Source organism: Neovison vison, chromosome 7 (assembly GCF_020171115.1).
Source record: "Neovison vison isolate M4711 chromosome 7, ASM_NN_V1, whole genome shotgun sequence".
In the NCBI taxonomy this organism is placed as follows: domain Eukaryota; kingdom Metazoa; phylum Chordata; class Mammalia; order Carnivora; family Mustelidae; genus Neogale; species Neogale vison.
The window spans coordinates 45,294,896-45,322,539 of NC_058097.1; the positions used below are offsets into that span (position 1 = coordinate 45,294,896).

General features: G+C 47.9%; 2 protein-coding genes across 2 annotated transcripts; both read right to left on the reverse strand.

Moving 5' to 3' along the window:
* Positions 1 to 15,540: 15,540 nt before the first annotated feature.
* LOC122913838 (interferon lambda-3-like) lies at positions 15,541 to 16,953 on the reverse strand. Its single transcript, XM_044260473.1, has 6 exons — positions 16,944 to 16,953; positions 16,677 to 16,852; positions 16,308 to 16,385; positions 15,911 to 16,054; positions 15,726 to 15,809; positions 15,541 to 15,639 (listed from the first exon to the last, which is right to left on the reverse strand). The coding sequence occupies exons 1-6, from the start codon at positions 16,951 to 16,953 to the stop codon at positions 15,541 to 15,543; spliced, it is 591 nt and encodes a 196-aa protein (XP_044116408.1).
* Positions 16,954 to 19,830: 2,877 nt separating this feature from the next.
* On the reverse strand, positions 19,831 to 21,300 carry LOC122913306 (interferon lambda-4-like). The gene is made up of 5 exons (XM_044260073.1): positions 21,157 to 21,300; positions 20,631 to 20,702; positions 20,393 to 20,536; positions 20,092 to 20,166; positions 19,831 to 19,929 (listed from the first exon to the last, which is right to left on the reverse strand). The coding sequence occupies exons 1-5, from the start codon at positions 21,298 to 21,300 to the stop codon at positions 19,831 to 19,833; spliced, it is 534 nt and encodes a 177-aa protein (XP_044116008.1).
* Between the last annotated feature and the right edge of the window lie 6,344 nt (positions 21,301 to 27,644).

Here is a 27,644-nt window from a genome sequence, read left to right on the forward strand (position 1 = left end):
CACATCAGGCTCCCAGCTCCATGGGGAGTCTGCTTCGCTCTCTAACCTTCTCCTCGCTCATGCTCTCTCTCACTGTCTCTCTCTCTCAAATAAATAAATAAAATCTTTAAAAAAAAAAAAAAAAAAAAGTTGGTGGTTTATAAACACAGATTTATTATCTGACAGGTCTGGAGGTCAGGAATCCAAAGTGGGTTTCACTGGGCTAAAATCAAGATGTCTGCATGGCTGAATTCTTCTGTAGAGGACAATCCATCCCCTTGCACTTTCTAGTTCCTAGATGCTATTTGCATTCTTTGACTTGTGACCCCTTCCTCCTTCAAGGCCAGCAACATAGCATCCTCAAAACTTTCTCTGATTCAGACTCGCTCTTCTGTCCCTTCTCCCACTTCAAAGGGTCTTTGTGATTACACTGGACTCACTCAGATAGCCCAGGATAATTTCCTTATTTTAAAGTCAGTTGATTAGCACCTTCTTCTTCTTCTTCTTTTTTTTTTTTTGAAGAGACAGTTGGGGGCAAAGAGAGAGGGAGAGAAAATCTTTTTTTTTTTTTTTTAAGATTTTATTTATTTGACAGAGAGATAGAGCACAAGTAGGGGGAGCAGCAGGCAGAGGGAGAGAAGCAGGCCTCCCGCTGAGCAAAGATCCTACATGGGGCTTGATCCCAGGACCTGGGATCATGACCTGAGCCAATGGCAGACGCTTAACCAACTGAGCCACCTAGGCGCCCCGAGAGAGAATCCTAAACAGGCTTCGTGCCCAGTACAGAGCCTGACATGGGGCTGGATCTCACAACCCTGAGATCACAACCTGAGCCGAAATCAAGAGTCAGACGCTTAACTGGCTGAATCACCCAGGTGCCCCAATTAGCACTTTAGTTCAATCTGCAGACTTAACCCCCCTTTCCATGTAATATAACATATTCATGGGGACTGGAGATTAGGACATGGACATCTATGGGGGACAATTATTCTGCTAGCACAGATTAGCATTGAGTTTTACTGTCAATGAGGAATACTCTCCCCTGTAGGAAGAGAGGAACCACCCAAGCTGTCTAGGGCTCCGGTGTCAGGACTCAACCTCCTTCCATACTGTTGCTCCATCACCAGTATGTGGCTTCCTCCTCATGGTCCAAGATGATTGCTTGAGCTCCATCCTTCACATCCACATCCCAGGTGGAATGGGAGGGAGGGAGGAAGAGGAATGCCTCACCAGAAGTACCACAGGATACTGCTCTCTATATTCTGCTGTCAGAACTTAGCTGCAGGTGGGCACGTGGTGATGCAGGAAGCTGTCTTAACCTAGGTTAGCCATTTATGGAATGACAGGTCTAAGTTTCCTATCACTAAAGAAAGAACAGATATGGAGATGTGGTCAAAAAGCTTGGGTAAGAGGCAGGTTGTGGGATGACAGTCAGATAGGACCCAGATCTGCAGGAGAATTAAAAATGGAGTCCTTCCTAATCACGGCCTGGGTATGATAGCGAGTAGGTGAGTTGCGGTCGGCTGATTAATGACATCCAGCCACATTCAGGTACTAATCCTGGAAGCCGTGCATGTGACCTTATTTGGCACAAGGGACTTAGCAGATGTGATTGCATTAAGGAGCTTCAGGTGGGGGAGATTGCCCTAAATTATGTGGGTGGACCCTAACTGGAAAAACATGTCCTTGTAAGACGGTGGCTGAGGGAGACATTACTCCAGAGAAGTGATGACCTGAGCAGAGATTGGGGTGATGTGCTTTGAAGACAGAGGAAGGGGCCACAAGTCCAGGAAGGCAAGTGGCCACCAGAAGTTGAAAAAGGCAAGGAAATGAATTCTTCCCTGAATCATCCCTGTGGAATTTCAGCCCTGCTGACACTTGATGGTAGCCTTTGAAATCTCACTTTCACCTTCTGGCCTCCAGAACTGTGGGAGAGTACATCGTGTTGTTGCAAGCCACTGAGTGTGTGGTGATTAATCAGCCATAGGAAATGAATATAGTGACCTTGCCCTAAAGAGCTCATATTCTCTAGGAGAAGTAACTGGAGCAGGAGATCCCCTGAGAAATGGGGTGTTGGTTAAAGTCTTCCAGGGAATCAAAGTGATTATAGATCCAACACTTCTTCTTCTGGGTATTTGCCTGAAGAAAACAAAACACCAATTCAAAAAGATAGCTGCACCCTCTTGTTCCTCACAACGCTGCTAACAATAGCCAAGACATGGGAGCATCAGTGGATGAATGGATAAGGAAATACAGTACATACACACAATGGAATGTCATTTGGCCATAAAAAAGGGAAATCTTGCCATTTGCAACAACATAGGTGGGCCTTGAGGGCATCATTCTAAGTGAAGTAAGTCAGAACAAGACAAATACTGGATGATCTCACTTATATGTGGAATACAGAAAGAACAAACAAACAAACAAAACCAAACTCATAAAATAGAGAGCAGATTGGTGGTTGCCTGAGGCTGGGGTAGACTTTGGGAAAATGGGTGAAATCGGTCAAAAGGCACTAACTTCTAGTTATAGAATAAATGTCATGGGATTATAATTATAGCATGATGACTACAGTTAATAATCTGTATTACATATTTGAAAGTTGCAGGAGCGCCTGGGTGGCTCAATTCATCAAGCATCTGCCTTTGGCTCAGGTCATGATCCCAGGGTCCTGGGACTGTGTCCTTCATTGAGCTCCCTGCCCCCCCCCCCGCCCTGCTTCTCCCTCTGCCCGTCCCCCAGCTCATTCTCTCTCTCTCTCTTAAAAATACATACATACATACATACATACATACTTTGAAAGTAGCTAAGACAATAGATCTTAAAAATTCTCATCACAAGAGAAAAAAAATTGTAGCCATATATGGTGACGGATGTTAACTAGACTTATTTGGTGATTATTTCACAATATATACCAATGTTGAATCATTATGTTGTATACCTGAAACTAACATAATGTTATATGTCAGTTGTACCTCAATTTTTAAAACATTTTATTTATTTATTTGAGAGAGAAAATGAGAGAGAGAGAGAGAGAGATTAAGAGAGGGGAGGAGGTCAGAGGGAGAAGCAGACTCTCTGTGGAGCTGGGAGCCTGACGTGGGATTTGATCCCGGAACTCCAGGATCATGGTCTGAGCTGAAAGCAGTTGCTCAACCAACTGAGCCACCCAGGTGCCCGTGTACCTCAATTTTTTAAAAAAGTGATTATGGGGAGCAGTTGGAAGGGACTTCCAGGAGTCAAGGGCTAGATTAGATTGGTGTTAATATACCCCAAAGTAGTAGTAGTATAATTAAAAATAATGACAGTAGCAATAATAAAAGTGATACAGTAATAGTGCCCACTTACTATGTGCTAAATTCTCTGTCAAAGGCCTCATACACATGTTCTCATTTACTCTTCATAGACACTCAGTGGGTTGGTGACAATAACCTGTAAGTTAAGAGAGGCTGCGTTTCCTGCAGTAACAAGTAGCCCTCAGGGGCTGACATTTGCAAAAGTTCGTCTCTTTCTCATGCTGTGCACTCATCACAGGTCAGTTTGGGGCTCTGCTTGCTACTGTCTATACTCAGACAATACCTGAATTGTTGTCAATTTCTGGTCATAGGAAAAATCAGGCAATGCACACAGAAATGACATGTCATACCACTCACATTCCGGGGCCAGGGAGGGGGATGTAATTGGCTTCACTAGGTAGACAAAAAACATTGCCCTCGTAGAGATCATATTCCATTGTGGAAGACAGGCAATGAACAAAATAAAATAAATGTATGACTGAATGCTAGAGGGTGTACCTGCAATGGAGAAAAGTGAATCAAGCAGAGAGCATAGAACAAGGTGGGAACAATTTTGAATGAGTGGTCAGGGAAGCCTCAGGAAGAAGCATTTGAGCAAAGACTTGTGGAGGGGAAATAAGGCAGTTACGGCAATGCTGGGGGGAGAGGATTCCCAGCAGAGGGAACTGCCAGAGCAAAAGAGTATTTAAGAAATGGCAAGGAGTTTGTGGGGGCAGAATGCAGAGAGGTAGGAAGAGAGGGGAAAAGAAGGAGTCAGAGAGGTCATGGGGGCAGGTCATATGGAGCCTTATATAAGGACTTTGTCTTTTACTCTGAGTGAGATGGAGCCAGGAGAGATCGGGGGAGACTCCTGACCTGACTCAGGTATTCACGGGGTCCCTCTGGCTGTGTATGAGGAACAGACTGGGGGATTTGAGGCAGGAGTAGGGAACTCAGGGAGGAGGCTGCTTCCATGATCCAGGTGGGAGAAGATGGACAGGACTAGGGTAGGGGCAGTGGAGAGAGTGAGAAATGGTCAGATTCGGCACATCCTTACAACTTGATTTGCTAAACAGATGTGGGAAATGACAGAAGAAAAGGGAGCCAAGGATGATTCCAAGGTCTTTCACCTGGGGGTTTGGAAAGATGAACTGCCATTTAATGGGTTGAGAAAGATTATAGAAATAACAGGTTTAAAGATTTATTTATTTATTTTAAAGAGCGAGCGAGCGAGAGAACAAGCAGGGTGAGCAGCAGAGGGAGACGGAAAAGCAGACTCCTTGCTGAGCAGGGAGCCCAACGTGGGGCTCAATCCCAGGAACCTGGGATCATGACCTGAGCCAAAGGCAGACACTTAACTGACCAAGCCACCCAGACACCCCTAGGTTTTAAGTGAGAAGAGCAGGAGTTACATTTTGGGTATGATAAGTTTGAGAAGTCCACTGAACATCTAAATCAGGTTGTTCAGTGGTCAATCTGATGTATAAGCCTGGAGTTCTGGGGTAAAGTCTGAAGATCAAAGTTTATGAGTTGTATCAGTCAGTTTGTGCTATGTAATAAGCAACTACAGAAACCTCAAAAACACAATGATCGCTTACTTAGCCCAGCATTTGCAGACCAGCTAGAGGTGGCTCTACTGATACCTGGGGTTGGTAGATTCAGACCAGGTTCAGCTGGGTGGCTCTGCTTTAAGCTGTGGGTCTAGCTGGCTCTGGTCTGAGGCCAAGCTGAGGGACAGCAGCAAACCAGGAGAGTTCTAATTGCCGTGACCAAAGCTCAGGAGGCTTCTTAAGGCTTAGACTGAGAACTGACACATTACCTCTTCTAGATATACACCATTGGCTTAACAATTAATATGGCTGTGTCAAAAATCAAGAGGCAGAGAAGTAAACTCTGTCTTCAGTGAGACTGTGTCAAGGGTATGGACGCAGGGAATTGGAAGAATTTGCACCAATAATTCAATCTGTCCCGAGGTGCCATGACTGTAGAGGTCAGGTAGGCTCTAAAGCCATGAGAATAGATGAATGCATCATGGATACAAGAGATAAAGGCCAGGATGAGTTCTGGTATATTCCAATGTCTATAGATGGGGAGATGAGAAGATGAATCAGTAAAGAAGACTGAAAAGAAGGCACCAGAGAGGTAGGAAGAAAACCAGGCAAGTGGGAACTAGTGAAGAATGTGTTTGACAGAGCAGAGCTGTAACAGATCACCATAAACTTAGCAACTTAAAACAATGCAAATTTTCCATCACCTGATGACTGGACAAATAAAATGTGGTCCATACATACAATGCAATATTATTCAGGTCTCTTTAAGATTTTATTTTATTTACTGGGGAGAGGGGCAGAGGAAGAGGGAGAGTGAGAAAATCTCCATGGATTCCTTGCTGAGCACAGAGCTTGGAGCCCCTTGTGGGGCTTGACATAGGGCTTGGTCTCATGACCTTGAGATTGTGACCTGAGCCAAAACCAAGAGTCTGGTGCTTAACCAGCTGAGCCACCCAGGCAACCCATTATTCAGCTTGTAAAAAGGAAGGAGATTCTGACACATGATGAGATGTAACATGGATGAACCTTGAGGACACAATGTTAAGTGAAATAAACCAGTCACAAAAATAAACATACTGTAGGATTCCAGTTATAGGAGGTACCTGGAGTGGGTAAATTCATAGAGACAGAAAGTAGGGTGGTGGTTGCCAGGGGCTGGGGGAGGGGAGAGGAGAAATTGTTGTTTCATGGGTACTGGGTTTCAGTTTTGCAAGATGAAGGAATTCTGGAGATGGGTAGCACAACCATGCGAAGACAATACTACCAACCTGTCCACTTACAAATGGCCAAGATGGTAAATCTTCTGTGTATTCTTCACAGTGAAACCTTTTAAAAATTGCCTAACCAAAGGAACAGAACAAAAACACTCTGCAGATTTATGCTACAATAGTTCTGGAGGTTGGAAGTCTAAAATCAAGGTGTTGGCAGGGCTGGTTCCTTCTAGAGACTACGGGGGAGAATCCATTTCCTTGTCTTACTCAGTGTTGAGGGTCACCTGGCTTCCTTGACTTGGGTTTCCTTCCCCACAGCGTTCCAATCTGCTGCTTCCCACAGCACTCCTCCTGCTCTTGACTCTAACCCACCTGCCTTCCTCTTATAAGGACCCCTGTGGGGATGCCTGGTATGGCTCAGTTGGCTAAGCATCTGCCTTTGGCTCTGGTCATGATCCCAGGTCCTGGGATTGTCCCTCATTGGGCTCCTGGCTAATCGGGGAGCCTGCTTCCCCCTTTCCCTCTGTCTGCCATTTCCCCTGCTTGTGTTTCTCTCTCTCTCTGACAAATAAATAAATAAAATCTTAAAAAAAAAAAAAAGGACCCCTGTGATTTTACTGGGTCCACCTGGACAGCCCAGAATAATCTCCCCATCTCAAGACATTTAACTTAATCACATCTGCAAAGCCTCTTTTACTGTGTAAGGGGAAATAGTCACAGGTTCCAGGGACCAAGAACATTTCTGAGACCCACTCTTCAGTCCACCACACAATGGTGGCAACAAACCACAATGATGCTGACAGAACTTGTGCCTTTGTCACCGAAAGATATTTTCAGATACTTTCTTATTGCATTATCTTCTAACAGGCATCTCAAAATATTATTTATGATCACCTCTACTTTTAAGTTAAAGTAGCTATTAAAGCTGCCATGAGTGGCTTTTTATTTAACACAATAGTGAAGAAGCACATAAATTACTATATTGCAGTTTTAAAAAATATTTTGATAACTGCATTGCAATAAGAAATGGATTTCTTTGTCCTGTGTATTTTATTTTGAGAAGCTTTGCAAGTCTATCTTGAGGTCCAATGCATGAAAATGGGTAAGAATGCCTGCCCTCAGGGGATTGTAGAGTAGGGGAAAAAATGGGTCCCTAGAAGACTGAGTGGAAACACCCTGCTAGCTGGATCACTCCCCTTGGGGCTGTGGGGTGGTAGAGCTTTACACTTCTATGGGTTTTTTTTGTTTGTTTCCATCCACTACTTTGAGGGTCTTTTTGTTACAGCAGCTCAACCTTTATGCAAACTCTGTTCAACATGAATTGACTGGTTGGAGTTGCTCTCACTCAAAGAGGCAGATCTGGGATTAGTGGGACTTGAAGCTCACAGCATTTAGGGATTCCTTTTGAAAAACTGAATGAATGCAGCTTCTATGAGAAACAGTATGGGGGTTTAAAAATTTTTTTTTAAATAGAACTACCAAGGGGCACCTGGGTGGCTCAGAGGGTTAAAGCCTCTGCCTTCAGCTCAGGTCATGATCTCAGGGTCCTGGGATCTAGCCCCGCATCTGGCTCTCTGCTCATCGGGAAGCCTGCTCCACCCCCCCTCTGCCTGCCTCCCTGCCTACTTGTAATCTCTCTCTCTGTCAAATAAATTTAAAAAATCTTTTAAAAAAAAGAACTTAAAAAAAAAATAGAACCATATGATCCAGCAATTGCACATCTGGGTATTTATCTAAAGGAAAGGAAAACACTAACTCAAAAGATCTATACACCCCTGTGTTCATTGCAGCATTATTTACAACATGAAGTCATGGAAGCAAACTGAGTGTCTATCAGTGGATGAATGGGTAAAAAAGGTATAGCATATAGATAACAATGGAATACTACTAGCCCCCAAAATGAAGAAAATCTTGTCATTTGTGATGACAAGATGTGGAAGGACCTCGAAGGCATTATGCTTAGTGAAAAAAGTCCAAGAAAGACAAACACCATACGATCTCACTTATAAGTAGAAGCTAAAAACAAAACAACAACAACAACAACAACAACAAAACAAACCTACAAAAACTAAACAACTCATAGACACAGTGAACAGATTGATGGTTACCAGAGACAGACAAGGGGGATAGGGGTGGCCAAGATGAGTGAAGGTGATCAAAAGTGCAAACTTCCAGTTATGAAATAAATGATTCCTGGGGACCTATTGTACAGTAACTATAGCTAATAATACCCTATTGAAGATTTGAAATTTGCTAAGAGAATAGATCTTAAAATCTCATCTCAAGAAAGAAAATTGTAAGTATGAATGATGATGAATTGAGGTGATCATTTCATAACATATCCAAATATCGAATCATTAAGTTGTATACTTGAAATTAATATAATGGTATATGTCAACATTATATCCATAGAAAAAGGAAAGCCAACGAGAAAAAGATTTTATTCTGCTTATTTTACAAAAACAGGTAACCATGTAACCCCATGGAGAAGTCCCCCCCTCCCCAGACTGGGAGGGGCCATGCAAAGATGAGGCTCTGAATCTTAGTCTGTGTCATGGTTACTTTGACACTCTACCCAAATCACTTCCTCAGCACCTGCACACTTAGGCCCCAGCTGTTGGGAATGCAGCTGCTGATGGTCCCTGGCCACACCCCTCAAAAAGGAAATACTGTCAGCTTCAATGAACTGCCTTGCCTCAAAAATAGGGCATTGGCTATGGCCAGTGATTGGCCAACATAGAGATATCAAAGCCTCAATCGCAGCTGCTATTTGGGACAACTTTGAAGGGTCAATTCAGCTGCAGAGCTCTCTGTAGGATGGGCCAACATGTCTGTGGAACTGCCTTAAAGGGCAACTTGCCCTCCACAGTCCTTCCTTCCTCATATTCTTTCACGTGCACCTCCCAAGAGCCCTCCCCAATCAGTCTTCTTTTGTTGTTGTTGTTGTTGTTCATTTAGATTTTTATTTAAATTCTAATTAGTTAACATTTAGTGTAATATCCATTTCAGGAGTAGAATTTAATGATTCTTCCCAATAAGACTTCTGCCTGCAATTCTGTGTCAAAGTGTTCCAGAAAATCTAATCTAAGGCCACTGGTATCAAAAGTGTTCTTATCAAGCAGACTCAGCAATGGGCTTTTGGAATAGGGACACTTGCTGTTTGGCTGGCAATTAGGACCCAATCTTCAGGAGCAGGTGGAGTGTGGAGACACCTAGCATGCTAAGCAGTGCAATAGTTAAAATGTTTACCCGTGATGAGCAAAGATGAGATACCAGTGAAAGAGGAAGTATCCTGAGCCAGAATGACAGGTTCAGATGGTGAATCACCAACTCAAGGCAGGACTTGAAAGCAAGATTCTGCCTTGGTAGCAGATGAAATGCAAGACAGACTCAGGAGATCTTCCTAAGAGTTGTGGAGACTCAGGGAAAGTTATTCCTCAAAGGGACCCACAACCCATGGTGTGGTTTGTATCAACATACCAGAGCCAACTGTTAAATTTTCAGGAATTTTGCAAGTCTACCATTAAGCAAAGCCATTAGAAACATGAAATTACATGAACTTAAAATTTAAAATCTTACCAAAATGGGGTGCCTGTGTGGTTCAGTTGGTTCTTTCAGGTCATGGTTCCAGGGTCCTGGGATCAAGTCCCACATCAGGCTTCTGGCTCAGTGGGAAGCCTGCTTCTCCTTCTCCCACTCCTCCTGCTTGTGTTCCCTCTCTTGCTGTGTCTCTCTCTGTCAAATAATAAATAAAATATTTAAAAAGAAGAAGGAGAAGAGGAAGAGACACTGAGGGGGAAGGCAGCCATGGGAGATCACAGTGGTGCACCCAAGGAATGCCAAGGATTGCTGGGAAACACCCAGCACCTGGAAAAGGTGAGGAAGGATTCTCCTCTACAGGTTTTCAGAGGGAAACCGGCATGGCTCAGCTGATATCTTGATTTTGGATTTCCAACCTTCAGAAATGTGAGACAACACTTTTCTGCTATTTTAAGTCACACAGTTTGTGGGACTCTGTTATCACAGTGCTGGGGAAGTAAAATGCTTTGTCTATTATTTCTATGTAGAAATACTAGATGATGATGTCCTGATGGACAGCTCTTCCAGACTCTGTGCTCAGGGATGCCTTGGTGGCAGCTTGATGTCAGTCATAGCTGTTTTACTTACATGATAGAAACAGGAAAATGCTGCAAATTAGAGCTCTTCTTCTCAGAGAGCCAGTTGTTAAACATTTACTGGAAGCCATTGCTAATGGCAATTACTTTGGTTAACAGTGCACTGGTTAAAGGGAAAACTCAGATCTTTTGAAAACTGTGAAACACAGGGTCTGAATTAATACCAGTGCTGAGGACCTAGAGTGCCATTCTGTCCCTTCTGCTAGAGTCAGGGAGACATATAGAGGCAGCTGACAAATGGAATCATGACCTAGACCTCCCTCCTGGAGCTTTTATAATGGGGAAAGACCAAATAGAAGCCTCTGAAACTGGCCCCTTCCCATCCTAGTCATCACAGCTAAAAAAAAAAAAAATCATCACATCCCCGAGAGTATGGCAGAGAGCTATGCCATCCTCAAAGACATGAAAAATGCAAGAATGGTGGTCCCCATCATACCCTCATTTAGCTCATTGGCCTGACCTCTTCAAAAACTATCTGGATGGTGTGGATGACAGTGGAAGTGCAGATTTAATCAAATAGTAGCCCAATTTGCAGCTGCTCTGCTGGACAGGCTATCTTTGCCGGAGAGAGTTAACACAGCCTCACTGTGTGATACGTGACCATTGCCCTGGCAAATATGATCCCTCTGTCCCTTACAGAAAGGAGGATCAGAGGCAGGTCACGTTTACTCAGGATGGCCAAGATGCACATTCAATATGGCCCCAGGGATATGTTAGCCATCCTGCCCTCTGCCATAACTATAACTGCAAGGATATGGGCCATCTGAGCACAGAATGCCACATTGGCTCACTCTTAGACAGCAATATGCTAATCAGATTTTAAGAGGAAGAAGTGAAAGTACATTGGAAAATATCCTCCCAAGGGTGGAGGAGAAACCCTTCAAAGTTGCAGGAACCTGCTACATGGGTCAAGTCTTGAGGGGTCCAGTGGCCTGGGGTATGTCAGGACACCCCCTTCAGCAGAAACCATTGCTACTCACACCTCTCTCTGCTAAGAAAAAGGCACAAAACTGGTTAGGCACATTTGGGCTCAGGGGACAGCATATGGGAATAATGCTCCAAGCCACAAACATGGAACTGTATCAGCTTGGAGTGAGGTGCAGAACAGAATAGCACTCTGCAGGAGGTCCAGGTGTGGTGTGAGCCCCTCTGTCTCTTGAAGCATATGACCCAACAGACCCTATGGAACTTGAGGGATGTGTGGTAAGAAGAGACCTCTTTTGGCATTTATATAAACCTCAATGGGAGAATCACAGTGGGACCCCACTAGGGTTCTGGAGCAGGGTCAGGGCATCTACAACAAAGTATACTCCATTCATAAAGCAATGCCTGGCATGCTGCTGGGTCACAGCAGACAGGAAGTGCAGGGCCTCAGGATATCACGTGACCAGTTATGAGCTGCCTGACCCACCAGATCCTAAGGCCAGGTGATCCAAGCAGCCGTTTGTTGTAAGATGGAAATGGTACATCTAAGATCAGGCACAGGCAAGACCAGAGTACAAGTCCGCTTGTGCATGAGAGGGCCCAGCCTCCAGGTCATCTGTCCTGGTGCATTGCTGCCTAGTCCTTTGTTTACATGTATGGCTGAAGAGGCTGAGCTTAGGCCATGAATGGGTTGGCTCAGTATGCAGGTCTAAGACGAAAATAGAGGGCACCTGTATGGCAGCCAGTTGAGCGTCTGACTCTTGATTTTGGCTCAAGTCATGATATCAGGGTCGTGGGATCAAGAACCTCATGAACCTCTGTGCTGAGCATAGAGCCTGCTTAGCATTCTCTCTCTCTCTCTCTCTCCATCTCCCTCTGCCACTCCCCCCACCATGGAAGAGCCCACTCTCTTTCTCTCTCTCTCTCTCTCAAAAAAAAAAAAAAAAGAGTATGGACTCTGTCAAGAATAATTTGTCTCAAATCCTAACTTATTAGTTTGTGTAACATGGAGTGGGCGATTTACCTCTTTGTCCTTCACCTTTCCTGGACTTAAAATGTGTGCTGATAATGGTACCTACAACATAGGATTATTGTGTGAATTTAAGGACTTACCCTTGGGCAGCACTTACAATACGACTGGATCCACTGTGACCTTTCACTAACTTTTTGCTATTGTTATAAAACAGAATGGTTCTTTTTTATTCTATTATTATATTTCATGTCAATTTTTGTCAATATTGACAAAACAGAGAACACAGGATGTGTGTGTGTGTTGGTAGAGTTGGACCATTCTCCTGCATGGCTTTGGTGAGGAAGAAATCACACAGATTCAGGACCATGGAGAGCGATACGAATCCGTCTCCTATCCCCTCACACTGGTGTTAGATAAAACTTCTGGAAGTGTCCGGATTTTTTTGACTCCTCTGGGCACTGGGAAGCCATGGACCCTGAGAAGACACTCATATTCAATCACAGCATTGTGCAGTCTTAGAGTATTGTGCGGCAGGAAATAGCTCAGGATTGTGTCTATTGTGGTCAAATTGTATTTCCCAGCAATATCTCTGTCCCACACGCTCTACTGAAATGTGATAGTGCTACTCCACAATCAAGAGTGAGTTTTAGGGGTGCCTGGGTGGCTCGGTGGGTTAAAGCCTCTGCCTTCGGCGTGGGTCATGGTCCCAGGGTCCTGGGATCGAGCCCCGCATTGGGCTGTCTGCTCAGAGGGAAGCCTGCTTCCTCCTCTCTCTCTGCCTGCCTCTCTGCCTACTTGTGATCACTATCTGTCAAATAAATAAATAAAATCTTTTTAAAAAGAGTGAGGTTTATTTTTCATCATACTCTAAAATATGTACAGGGCCTGAGACAGCTGGGGCCAATAGAATATAGTGTCATTTCTGGACATAGCCCTTAACTAGCCTTCAGCTTTCACTTCCTGTCCCTTAAACACTGCTTGGAGGGCAGCCAACTCCTTTGTGAGAAGTTCAGCTGTTCAGGGACTGCAGCGATGGGAGAAATCTGAGTCATGTGGAGAAGCTATTTGCAGATGTTCTGGTCAACATTCCTGGCTGAGCTCACAGCTAGCCATACAAGTGAGCTGTCAATGGCATCCAAGTCCGTCAAACCTTCAGATCAATCAAAGGCCAACTGACATGTGTCTACAGGCACAGGAGAGACCCAAGTGGAATCATTCACCTGAGGGTGAACCACAGAGGGAAAAGGATGGGACAGGGACAGGTGAGAGGGTGCTGACTACCTTCTGCACAGACAACAATTACCAACTCTGGACAAAATGATTTTTTTTTAAGATTTTATTTATTTATTTCCTAGTGACAGAGCGCACGTATGTGCACGAGAGAGTGAAAGTACAAGCAGGAAGAGCTGCGAGCAGAGGGAGAAACGGGCTCCCCGCTGAGCAAGGAACCCGATGAGGGACTTGATCCCAGGACCCTGGGATCATGACCTATGCCAAAGGCAGACGTTTAAACGACCAAGCAACCCAGGCATCCCTGGACAAAATTACTTTTTAAAAAACAACTATATAAGGGGATGCCTGGGTGGGTTAGTTAGTTAAGTGTCTGCCTTCAGCTCAGATCATGATCCCAGGGTCCTGAGATCAAGTCCTGCATCAGGTGGAAGCCCTGCTTCTCCCTCTGCCTGCCTCTCCCCCTGCTTATGCTCTCTCTCTCTGCCAAATAAATAAATAAAATCTTTTTTAAAAGCACAACTATTTTTTAAAACTTTTGTTTATTTATTTGGCAGAGAGAGACACAGCAAGAGAGAGAGCACCAGCAGGGGGAATGGGAGAGGGAGAAGCAGACTACCCACAGAGCATGGAACCCGATGTGGGGCTCGATCCCTGCACTCCAGGACCATGACATGAGCCAAAGGCAGACGATTACCTGACTGAACCACCCAGGTGCCCCAAAAACACAACTATTTAGGGCTACCTGGGTTGCACTCTCAGTTAAGTGTCCAACTCTTGGCTTCAGCTCAGGTCATGATATCAGGGTCTCGATCTTGGGGTCACAAGCTGGAGCCCAGTGTCGGATTCTATTCTCAGTGCAGAGTCTGTTTGGGACTCTCTCTCTCCCTCTGCCTCTCCCTCCCACTCTCCCTCTCTTTCTCTCTCTCTAAAATAAATAAATAAATCTTTTTTAAGAAAATAAAAATATACAAAAAAGTTTTTTTTTAAAGTAACTATTTAGGTGTGCCTGTGTGGCTCAGTCTGTTAGGTGTCTGACTCTTGATTCCTGAGGGGGTTATGATCTCAGGGTCATATAAGATCAAGCCTCATGTCAGACTCTGCGTTGGGCATGGACCCTGCTTAGGATTCTCTCTCTCCCTCTGCCCCTCCCCCTCAAAATATTTTTTTTAACTTTAAAAAATTAAAAACAACTATTTGGAGGCACTAGAGAGAATCCAGAGCCACGCAGAAACTGGAGAGGATTCAATTTTATTTTTAAAGATTTTATTTATTTATTTGACAGAGAGAGATCACAAGTAGGCAGAGAGGCAGGCAGAGAGAGCGAGAGGAGGAAGCAGGCTCCCTGCTGAGCAGAGAGCCCGATGTGGGACTCAATCCCAGGACCCTGAGATCATGACCTGAGCCAAAGGCAGCAGCTTAACCCACTGAGCCACCCAGGCGCCCGAGGATTCAATTTTTAAAGGCACTGTGTGAGATCTAAGTTTATACAGCTTTTCCCCTTAGGAGGCATCTCTGTACAAGCAGCAAGAGACAGCTCAAACTCAAGCAGAAAACCATAATCATTGACCTGAGGTGTCAGATGCCAGAGTTTGGGGCCAGACGCCAGATGTAGGGTCCCATGTACCAAGACCAGAAAGAGGCCACCAAGAGCTAAGGATGGACTGTCACAACGTCTCAGGGGAACAGGGACCTCTGTTTTGCAACGGCAAGACAACTGGAATGAGCTTGGAAACAGGTTCTTCCCAGAGGGCCCCCCAATAAAAATACAGCCAGCAGCACTTTGTTCAGCCTCGTAAGACCCACAGCAAAGGAACTACCAAGCCCACCAGGATTTCTGACCTGCAGAACCACAAGATTAGTCTTGTTTGGAGTTAAGTTTGTGATAATTGGTTATCGCAGCAAAAAAAACAAAAAACAAACAAACAAAAAAAAAACCCAACCAACCAAAACAACAACAACAAAACCCCAGAAAAACAAAAAAACCTAAAAACTTATTCCACACAAACCCACAATCCCACACTACAAAGAGGGTTATTTCTTTCACTTTTTTATTTGCAAAACTTTTATACAAAGTAGAAAAATAAACATTTTATTGGGTCCACATTGAGAATCCCTGCACATAAATAATAAATAATGATTTGGTGGCAATACATTAACAAAAGTGGCTGCTGCATAAGTACTAGCTGGGATGTCAGGACAGGTACAGGTGGGTCTCGGGGATCACGCGCACAGGTCTCCACTGGCCACGCATTTCAGGTCCCGGGTAAGGAGGCGAAAGAGGTTGAACATGACGGAGGTTTCCAGGCAGCCGAGGGGCTCCTGTGGGGAGAAACGGCTGGGTCACTGGCTGTCCATCATCTGGGCTCCCGGTTGTCCCCAGACACTGGCCCTCCCTGGTCACCCACCTTCTTTGGGGCCTCGTGGAGCCGATGCAGCCAGTGGTGGAGGCGGCCTCGGGGCCGGGGTCCTGCCAGGGGCTGAGCTTCCACCTGTAGGCAGAGAAGGGTGGTGTGTGAGGCGGGGCCTGTGGTGGAGGGGGAGGTTCAGGCGGTCAGAGCGCAGACAGGACCCAGGTGCCCCGAGCACTCACACAGGCCTGGAGCTCAGACTGGATGTGGCGCAGCGTGTGAAGGGGCTGGTCCAGGATGCTCCCCAGGGAACTGTCAGCCATGGTCTCTAGGACCTTCAGGGTCAAGGCCACCTCGGCCTCCAAGGCCACGGGGCGCTCCCCCACCTGAGGATGGGAGACAGAGACAGGTAAGAGTTGTACACGAGAGAGGACAGGTGGGGAGGACTGAGGAAGGGCTAGGCAAAGGTGACAGGGGACAGGTGAGAGGGCACAGCCAGTGTGCTCAGGGAGGGTAAGCCGTGTGTGGTGCTGGTGGGGGAGAACGAGAGGGAAACGTGGGAAGGAGATGAAGGGGCCGCCTAAGGAGCCAGAAGAGGAGGAGCAGGGGAGGGCAGGGGTGAGCCTCACTGTCCCTTACCTGCAGCTGCTGTAGGTCCCAGGTCCTGGGGAAGAGGCGGGGGCGGCAGCTCCAAGCCTTCAGGGAGAGCGACTCTTCCTGGAGAGCAAAGGCAGAGGTCAGCCCCCAGTAGGTGAGACAGAAGGGAGAAAATCCAGTAGGACCAGATGATGCTAACAGCAGGAGGAACCGAAGTTAACTGGTAAAAGGAGGGTAGAGGCACCTCAACCCCGGGGGACCCCGAGTCTTCCCAGCAAGTGCCTGGGGGAGGTTAGCCCAGCGAGGGAAGGGTGCATGTCCTCCTCTGGGGGAGAGCAGCATGGTGACCCAGAGAGGTGGGGGGCGAGGGGAAGGTTAGCCCACAGGAGGTGGGACTGTGGGGAAACTCACAAAGGTGTCCTTGGCCTTCTTGAAGGCCTGCAGCTCTTGCGGGAGCAGAGACTGGAACTGGGCCAAGTGGCAGCCCCCTGCATCAGGGAAGACCCCGAGGGGCTTGGGGCCAGGAACTGCTTCTGTCCGGGTTAGCACCATAGCTATCAGGACCGGCAGGCAGCCCACGGCCATATCTGTGATGCGGAAGGACAGAAAGGAGAGGGGTCAGGGAGCATCAGGCGCTGAGGGTTAGGTGAGGGTCACGGGCCATGCTAGGGGGCTCACCCAGCTTCATTCCTGGATGCTTGTCTCCTTCAGCCAACAGGAGAATCCGGATGTTCCCTTCGAGGCTGTTGCCTGGGACCCTCACTCAGTCTCGGTGGGTGTCTCTGATTTTAGTGTCCTCCTCTGGAACCCTGGAGACTGTCTGCGTCTCTGAACTTCCAGCTTTGTCTGTGTGACTCCTGCCTGAGCCCCATGGTGCAGCTTTTAACCAGAACAGATGGGCAACTCCAGCTGATGTAGGAAAAGTGAAAACACAGCCCCAGGTTGACATCCACCACCAGGGGAGGCCCCAGCCTGGGAAAGCCCAGAGCCAGCTGAGCCTCGGGAGCGAAAGAGAAACTGAACTCTGATTCAGTGTTTACCTGCATGAAGGTGAGTTCGGAAGATGAATCGTCAGGGCTGGGGCATCTCCGGCCCTGCCAGGAGGACTCACGGTGCCAGAAAGGGGTTAGATTCAGGCCTGGGATGGGAGGGGCCCAGAGGGACTTCCCTTTCTGTGGGTTGCCCTCATGCAGGGAAGGGAGGGAAAAGGCACACTTAGGGGCTGGTGCTACAAAGAACTTGGCATTTCCAAGAGGGAGGCTGTGTAGGGGAGAGGGAAGGTTGCTGAGCGCAGGAATAGAGAGTCAGAAAAGCAAAACAGCCAAGAATTAAGAGAGGACCCCAGCTCTCCCCCAACCTGTCCCCACCTGTTATTCACAGAGAGAGAAAGGGGGAGGAGGAGAGCCTCCATGAACATCCTTCCTTGTCCAGGCACGGAAGGACCCAGGACTATGATGCTTTGCTAAGGATTTGGGGTGTGCCCATGACCTTCTAGGGAACCAGCTCTGTTGTGACAATGCCTTCATTTATGCTCTAAGTACTTATTCAGTCCCAGATACTGTCCAAAGTGCCAGGAATTGAGCACAGAAAACAAAGAAACATATATAAAACAATCCTTCACAGAGTTCATTACTAGAGAGGAGTAACAGACAGTGTTGTGGGTGGGGGGATTGGGGAGCACACGGTATGTATTATGTTAGGAAACAGAAAATGGGTGGAGGGGGAGATCATGCAGAGATGAGAGCAGAGAGCAGGAGGGAGTTTGTATTCATGAGGTGGCCCGAGAAAATGACGTTTGAGCAAAGTCCTAAAGGAAGTGGGGAAGGGAGCTATGTGAAGATCCATGGGAGGAGCCTTGTGGGTAAAGGCAACAGTCGTGCAAAAGGAAAACAGAGACACCCCCATTTTGTTGAGCACTTACATGTCTCACCTGGTCACAGAGGTTTTGCCACAATGTAGAATTGAATACCTACATTAACACCAATCACATATTGGGCTTTGTCTTATAAGTAAGAAGTAACCTGCAGGGACTCAGAGAGGTTAAGAGACCTGCCCAAGGTCACACAGCAAGTAACTGATGAGGACTGGATGGTAATGAATTTTGTCTTGCACCTAGATGGTATCCACTATAGTCTCTGACCTTTGTGTTGCTAGATCCTCTGGACCTGGAGGTGATGAATTTTTGGGGAGAGAAGGAGTGGAGTCCTTTTGACACTTGACTTTCCCTCATTCATAACTCCAGAGACAGGGTAGAGAGAAGTCCTCAGCTGGGAAAAATCATTGAGCTCTGACATATAAAAATGTTTCAAAACCAAGGGCAGGGATGTACCCAACTCACCTTTCAGTGAACTGGTTAATTTCTGTCAATTGCAGGGACTTTCCATCAGGGGAGAAGACCTTGCATCTCAACCATGAATTCGGAAAACTGACATTTTATCTCAAAATTCCTAAACTTCATAATTGTTTTTCTTACAAAGGCAGTTCAGTGGGGTGGTTAAGAGCACTTCCAGACCCTGGAACTAAAGGGTCCGGGGCTCAGGCCTGACTCTTACCCTCATAGCTGTGTGACCTTGAGAATGAGGCATGTAGTTAGCAACAAAGATTGCCAGCCCACAAATCTGGACAAGTTAAAAAGAAAAAAAAAAAAGTACAATTGTTTGTACACTTATGTGTATGTGGTTCTTTAATGGAGACCACTTATTAAGACCACACTATGACCTCACCTGGAAGCTTTATAAATACGATTTCAATGTACATTACTCACTTGCAAGGACAGTATAATAATGTCATTGTATAGATGAGAAAACCAAGGCTCAGAGAGAAGGAATTTGCCTGGAGTTACTCCATAATTAAATGGCAAGGTCAGAACTGAAATTCAAGTTACCTGATCTTCTTGGCTCAGCATTTTTACCGAACAGTACACCCCAAAATGGTCACAGGGGAAACATACCAACGAAAATGCAATAATGTTTAATAACTGACAATACATTAACACCAGCAGACAGAATGGCACATAAACACAGGAATTTTGCAAATACAAAACACCCATAAGTAACAGAATCCAAAAACTACAATAACTTAAGAACTTTAGGACCTTTCCCTACCAAGCCCCTCAGGGAATGTATGGGGCCTCCCCACTGGGGAGATTCAAAAGTCACAAATTAATATAATCTTGAAGTGGGAGCTGAAGATCCAAATAGGGGGTGGGACCTGTCCTGGAAGAGGACCTCTGGGGTTCTGGTAACCACAGAAGGAGAAACTGGTCGCTAGTACGTGGTGGGGTGGGGTGACCAAGGCAGACTCCACGATCGATCGCCTCTTCCAGCCATACCAGGCGCCTGGAGGATCATGGTGACAACTCGTCTCCGTCTGGTCTTGCGAAAAACACCCGCCCCTCTGGCCCTCAGGGCAGGTGGGTCGAGGTCCGGCCAACGCACGCTAAGTCTCCCGAGCCTCAGTGCCCACTGGCTGAGACACCCGCCTGCTCCAGGGGGCCAGCACAAGGCAGCCCCCCGCAGCTGGCCGCCTGCAGACCCGCGAGTCCCAGGTAAAGCCGCCGCGGGGATCAGAGACAAGGCCCCGAGTTCGCCACCAGCTTCAGGTCCCACGTGAGCAGGCGCAGGAGGTTGAAGATGACGTTGGCTTCGTGGCACCGAGGCGAGTCCTGGAACCCGGGAAGGAGGCGGAGCCGGCTGAACCAGGAATTCCCTTTCGGGCAAAGTCCCCTCCAAAGTCCCCTCACGGCTCAGAGTCGGAGCTCCCAGCCTGCCTCCACCTCCCACGGTCCTCCCTGCGGTCTAACTGCCCCTCCGCCTGCTCCACTCACAGCTCTCCGTGTTGGGGGACGTCTCCTCGGTGGCCGCAGGGACTTCCTCCACGAGCCCGGCCGGACCAGCTCGAGCTGCAGGGGGGACACGAGGGCCATGGAGACGGCGAAGAAGCGAGTGTCCCGGCCACTCTGCCCGCGACCCTCCCAGCCACAGACCAAAGCCCAGATCGGGGGACACCGACACCACGCGAATCGCGGCTGCGGAACAGACGGCCAAGCGGGTGGGCCAGGGCTGGAGGCCGGGGGCGCAGAACGAGCTGGGAGAGCCCGAGGGTCTGGGAGCGCGAGCGGCACTCACGCAGGCCCCCACGTCCCGTCGCGCGGCCGCCAGCAGCTCTAGGGTCGGGCCGGTACCGGGGAACCGATCAGGGCTCGGCAGGCGGCTCAGCACAGCCTGGGCGTCTGCCAGGTCCCGGACCACCAGGCGGAGGCGCGCGCAAGACTGCGGGGGGTGGGGGGGAGCCGACGTCAGTTAGCGAGGCCGCGCCCCCGGCCCGCGCCGCCCCCCATCCCCCGCGACGGCTTGCCCGCCTCACCCAGGGCCGCGGACGATCCCTCCTTGGGCGGAACGAGCAGTTGCGCGGCCTCCAGCTCAGCGTCTCCTCCTCCTGCGGGACAAGGGCCGGCGTGAGGCTGGGCCTCCTCGCCAGGCCCCCGAAGCGCTGCGGCGGCAGGGATTCCTGCACGTGGAACGCGCCTGGCCGGGAAGGTTGTGCGGACTGTGCAGGGAACCGCGCCGCTCTCGCAAGGCGCGAACGCAGGCTGAAGGCACCTAGAGACGCTTGGCCTTGCGCAGGCAGCCACTTGGCCCGACGTGGAGCCCAGCCCGCCTGCAGGGGGCGCCCTCGGGACACTGGCCCAGAGGCGGGGTCGGTGCTCCCGCCTGCTCCCCGTGGCGGTCCGCAACATCTGCTGCTCAGAATCCTGGCCTGAGATCCGAGCCGCCCTGCGGGGCGCTAGGGCGCTAGAGCGCCAGGGCCGTCGCACACCGGGACCAGCGGCTGGGGCCCGGGCGATCCTCGGGCGCGGGGGACCGGGTGGGGACGTCTGAGCATCACTCACGTAGCGGTCCCTCAGCGCCTTGACGGCCGCCAGCGCCCTGGGATCCAGCGAGCGGTAGTGGGACAGGAGGCAGCGCCGGGGTGTCGCCACGCCGGGGTCCGCCACCTCGATCGCGGTCACCAAGACCCACAGCGCCACGGCCATGGCGGTTCCGCCCCTCCGCCCCATCTCTGCTCCTGCAGAAAGCGACGGACGGCAGGCAAGACGCCCAGCCCCTGTCTCTGCTGGGCCTCGCACACCGACTGATGATCAGAGCGCGGGCGCCTAGCATACGCGGTGGCGGTGGCGGTGGCGGGAGAGACCAGGAGCCCGGAGACCCCCTCTCTGCGTCGGCCTCTCTGCGCTCGCCGGCTCCCCTGCGGAGTGCCCTGGGTGCCTCCCTGGTGCGGAAGCGGGACGGGCCTCCCACTGGCCCCGGCGTGGTGCCCACCTCCGACAGCGGTGCCTGCGCCCTCCATGGCGGCTTTATGTGTGTGGCGGAGACCCGGTGAGCCATCGGGCTTTCCCTCATCATCTGGTTAAGCTTTCCGAACGTCAGCGCTGGCGGCAGGCCGGGTGGGATGCCTGCCATGGGGCGAGGACTTTACCCACGCGGGGTACCGTGCCAGCCCTGACTCGGCCCCAACACTTTATCCGGAGCCAACTGCTCCTGTCTGTCTTCTGGATAGCTGTTTGTCTTTTCCGCCTGCCTTTCTTCTGCACTCTAGGAATGATCTGAAAACAGACCACTTCTTCCCTTCCCAACGACAGGAGTGGCAGGAGTCCCCACTCAAGTGCCTGCCCTAGGGCGGAGTTCACACTGTGGGTGTCTAGTGCTCCAGAGGCAGGCTCTTCTTGTCCTTCCATTCCTGTCTTTCTTGGTTTATCTTTCTCTCTCACTCTGAAAACTCCACTCTGTGTTCTCTCTGGCTTTTCCTCATTCCTTCCTGAGTTGGCTATTAAATGATAGGCATTCCTGTACTGATTTTAAATGTGAGTTTGCTGTTGAAGAGTGGAGGGTCAGACATGAGTTTTTCAATCACGGTTAATAGTCATCATTAGCTGAATTGTACTGAACACTTCCCATCTGCCAGACCCCACTTGGAGCTCTATTCTTGTACTTACTGCTTTACTCTCCTCAGCAGCATTTCGACATAGGTCCTCTTGTTAGCTGATATTTTGACAATGAGGAAACTGAGTACAGAGAGGCTACGGGTCCTGCCCGAGCTCACACAGCTCCTAGATGTGGCTTTGGGACCCCCCCCCCACCCAACCTTGTTACTGTCAGTGGTGTTCTACCTTCCCTCGTCCATAGAGACTGATCTGCCCATCTACAGAATAGTTCAGGTATATTTTCAGCAAGTTCAACCATGAGACCCCATATAACTCATTATAATTAAATTCATTAATGAATGCTGATAATTACAGGCAAGTCGTGACTTTTTCAGATGTAGGTATTTCTCAGCATTATGAGAAAATTACTTTGTTTTTTCAGCGGAAGTCTAATTCAAAAGCATAGAGGTTTTTGTTTTGCCTTTTTTTTTTTTTTTTTTAGAGAGAGAGAAAGAGAGCACCAACACTGTGGGGGAAGTGCAGAGGGGGAGAGGAGGAGAGGGAAAGGATAGCAAACAGATTTGGGGCTGAGTGCAGAACCCAAGTTGGGCTTGGTCTCATGACCCTGAGATCATGATCTGAGCAGAAATCAAGGGGCAGACACTTAACCCACTGAGCCACCCAGGCCCCCCAAAGGCATAGACGTTTTAAGAAACATCAAAATGGGCTGACATTGGGCTATGGTGTGTGTGTTTGTCCTCCCACCTGGGGGCCGCCCAGGTGGCAGCCCGCAGCACCAGGTGGTGGCCGTGGGCCACCCCCAGAGGGTGAGAGTCCATGCTTTCCGAGGGAGCCACCCTCCCCCGCCTTGGCCTATGCCCTGCGGGGCCCCACCATACCCGAGAGGATGGAGAACTGGCCCCCTTGGCCCCAGCTCGCCAAGGACCCCACGCTAGTCGGCCCTCTCTAGCTGCTTGAATTTTGCCTTTTCTCCACCACCCACACCTCGTCTCCTGAGCCTGTGCCCTTGGGGTTTGAAAGAAATGAAAGAAGGGGTCACGTGACCAATTCCACTCAGCCCTCCTGCATCGAGTCCTGGTTGGCATTTGCAGAGAGGAAAATACAGCAAGAAAATCATGGTTTTTTGTTTTGTTTTTGTTTTTTTTTTTTAAAGATTTTTGTTTTTTTTTTTATTTATTTGAGAGAGAGAGAGAGAGCACGAGAGAGGAGAAAGTCAGAGAGCGAAGCAGACTCCCCATGGAGCTGGGAGCCTGATGTGGGACTCGATCCCGGGACTCCAGGATCACGCCCTGAGCCGAAGGCAGTCGTCCAGCCAACTGCGCCACCCAGGCGTCCCTTGTTTTTGTTTTTTGAAGGAGAGGGTGGGAGAAAGGAAACAAGGTCTTAGATCTTCTTGATTTTTAAAAAAATTCTGCACTTTGACAGTAGCAGTGAAATACGCTAATCGAAAAGTGGAAAAAAAAGAAAAAGATGAAAAAGAAAAAAGAAACATCAAAATGGCTGAAATGTGAAGACTCCAAAAAATCATGAGGGAAATTCTAGAAAGGACCCCTTGAGGAACCCATGGAGCATACTTTCCAAGCTTCCATTACTTCTCCTGCACCCATCCTGGCATCCCCCATTTCAGTTGGAGAGTCAGATGGTTTTGGGAAGAGGATGTGCATCCCTCCCTCCCCCATCTCTGGGATGGAGAATGTGACCTGGCTGCCGCCATTTGCCTCAGTTGTCTCCCTGGCTCCAGCGATTGAGTTGGTTATGGACATGTGACCTAAGCCAGTCCAATCAGAATAAATCTCAGTCTCAGACATCTTGGGGAAAGAAGCTGTCTTCTACCCACTGAAGAAGAAGGAAGTGTAAAGCCAGGCCAGCTGCTGGCACTCCTCTAGAAGTTTGTAAGGGTAAACAGCCTTCCCACCTGTGAAAGGGAGACCCGAAAGAGAAAACAAAACAAAACTGGGAGGCTTGTGCTGTCCTCCAGGATCAAACATCACCTAAACTCTGGAGTTCTGGTTCTATGAGTCTATAAATTGTCCAGTGCTCCAATCAGCTTGAGTTGGGGTTTTGGTTACTGGCCACCAAAGGTGTTCTGAACTGACATACACTTTGGGGCTAAAAGGCTGGCACATGCCTTCAAAGGCTGAAGGACTACAAGTAAAGTTGGTGACGGCAGGAAGAATGGAGTGCGGTGGGATAGGACACGGAGATGTAGCAAATGTCATTTTTTGACAATCAGTAAGTCAGCTCTGAGCCCCGCAACGCAGGCTATTGAGCTCGAATGATGTACGGTAAAAAGTACATTTAATACTGTTGAATATTTGTCCCCTTAAAATGTAGACGTCAAAATCCTAATCAACAAAGATGATGGTACTGGTTGGTGGCCCCTTTGAGAGGTGAGGAAGTCCTGAACCAGGCTAGCCCTCTTTTGAAAGCAATCCCACAGAGCTCCCAAGCTCCCTTCCACCCTATGAGAACTTTGCCTCCTGGAATAGGGTCCTCATGTGACCATGCAGGCACCTGATCTTGGACTTCCCAGTCTCCAGCACTGTGAGAAATAAATTCTGTCGTTCATGAATCCCCTACTCTGTAGTATTTGGTTAAAGCAGCCTAGTGGACTAAGATGGATACCAACCTAATAGAAAGGGGTTTTTGTTGTTGTTATTGTTTTTAATTTTATTTATTTATTTACTTGAGAGAGAGAGAGAACATACAAGCAGGGATGAGAGACAGAGGCAGAGGGAGAAGCAGACTCCCCACTGAGCAGGAAGCCCATTGCCAGACTCAATCCCAGGACCCTGGGATCATGACCTGAGCTGAAGGCAGACACTTAATTGACTGAGCCACCCAGGCGCCCCTCTCTGTATTATTACTGACAACAGCATGCAGGGCTACAGTTATCACAATAAAAGTCCAAGTGCAAAAAACTCTAAAAAAATTGAAATATACAGGAAGCAGGTGACCTACCCAAATGTGTAATCTGGGCCAAAGTGGGCGGGTTAAGGGAAACAACAAGGGATGGCGTTGCATCCAGTGGCTAGTAACGTGGAAAGCTGGGGTCACCATAGCAAGGCTATAGGTAGAGGAACAGAAATGCAGCCACTGTCAGACCTCAGCCCTGCAGGGAGGGCATCAGGAGGACAGAGAATAAATACCCCAGCCTTGCTCACCTCCTCCTTTCAATCTCCTGCTAGCACGTCCTGTTGCCTGAACCCAACCATAAGCCAGAGGGCAGGGGAGACTCACAGATGCAGTGTCTGTGGGCCCAGTACAGGCTGGAAAAAAGATCTGGTAAATAGAGATTTTCAGCAGAGGGCAAACTCAGCATTTTACGCGGCCATATCCGCAGGTCTAGAGGTCAAATCAACAGGTTCTACCTCTTAAAAAGCTCTCAAAACATTTTCATCCTACCAGGAATTAAGGAATCAATGAGCTAGCATTTCCCCCATAACCAATAAGTTGGTTTTAATTTTTTTTTTTAAGATTTTATTTTCAAGCGATCTCTATACCCAATGTGGGGCCTGAACTCATGAACTGGAGATCAAAAGTTGCATGCTTCACCAACTGAGCCAGCCAGATGCTCTGAGCTGGTTTAAATTTTTAATTACTCAAGTAGAATTCCCCTCTCCTTGTAAGGAAATAAAATATTATTTTTTAATGATTTTATTTTTAAGTAATCTCTCCACCCAACGTGATGCTCAAACTCAAACCCACAAGAGTCAGAAAGCTCCACGGACTGAGCCAGCTGTTCCAGAAACTAAAATATTATTGATGAGATTAAGTATTCCAAGGATCATCTCCCCAGTTCCCAAGCCCTCCCCAGAGATATGCCCCTATTAATCAACTAGGGATATATATGTTTGAAAACCTTTTTTATACATTTTGAGATACATCATATAGCTCCCGAGACAATATATAATATTTGTGCATAATTGTGTTGATTAAGCTTCTTTATTTTGACCTAATTTTAGATTTACAGAGAGAGAGAGTGAGAGAGAGAGAGAGAGAGGAAGAGGTGGGGGAGAGGCAGAGGGAGAAGGAGAAGCAGGCTCCCCACAGGGCAGGGAACCCACACAGGGCTTGTTCCCAGGATCAAGGCAGAGGCTTTACCGACTGAGCCACCCAGGCACCCCTGTGTTCTTCTGTCATGTCAAGAGTGTTATATAAATGGAATCCTATGGTGTGTAACTTTTGGTGATGGGCTCTTTGCACCCTGTATCATTCCTTGGACTTTTACACAGACAGTTGTGTATCAAGAGTGTGATCCTTTTAAAAGTAATAAAAAATAATAAATTGGGGGGGGGGAAGAGTGTGTTCCTTTTCTCTTTTTTAAAAGATTTTATTTATTGGGGCACCCAGGTGGCTCAGTGGGTTAAAGCCTCTGCCTTCAGCTGGGGTCATGATCTCAGGGCTCTGGGATCCAGTCCCACATCAGGCTCTCTGCTCAGAGGGGAGCCTGCTTCCCCCTTTCTCTCTGCCTGCCTCTCTGCCTACTTGTGATCTCTCTGTCAAATAAATAAATAAATAAAATCTTTAAAAAAAAGATTTTATTTATTTATTTGTTAGAGAGAGAGAGAGAAAACACAAGCAAGCAGAGTCAGAGAGAAGCATGCTTCCGCTGAGCAAGGAGCTCAATGCGGGACTCGATCCCAGGATCCTGGGATCATGACCTGAGCCGAAGGCAACCACTTACCCGGACTGCGCCACCCAGGCGTCCCAAGTGTGTTCCTTTTTATTGCTGAATGGTATTCCATGGTATGTATACACTACAGTTTATTTAACTATCACCTGTTAAAGGACATCAGGATTGTTTCTGGTTTTTGACTATTACAAATAAAACTGCTATAAACATTCACATGGAGATGTTATGGGAATATAAGTCCCCATTTCTCCTGGAGAAATGCCCAAGAACACAACTGCTAGGTCATGTGGTGGTTGCATGTTGAGTTTTTTAAGAAACTGTCAATCCTTTTTTCCAGCGTGGCTGTACCATTTCTACATTCACACCAATGGTGAGTGATCACTTTCTCCTACATCCTCACCAGAATTTGATGTTGTCATTATTTTTTGGTTTAGCCATACTGATAGCTGTGTAATGAGATCTCACTGTGGTTTTTTTTTTTTTCTTTCACTGTGGTTTTAATTTGCAACTGGCAACTGGCTAATGGCTAATGGGTAACAGGTTTTTGTGTGCTTATTTCCCATCTGTGTATATTCTTTGGTGAAATGTCTCTTTTGCCCATTTCCCATGTGGACTGTTAACTTTATTTTAAAGTTTTATTTATTTAAGTAGTCTCTACTCCCAACATGGGCCTTGAACTCAGGACCCCGAAATGAAGAGTTGCACACTCCTCCCACTGAGGCAGCCAGGTGCCCCTGGACTGTTTAAGTTTTTACTGTTGAGTTTTCAGAGTTCCTTGTATACTCTAGGTACTAGTCCT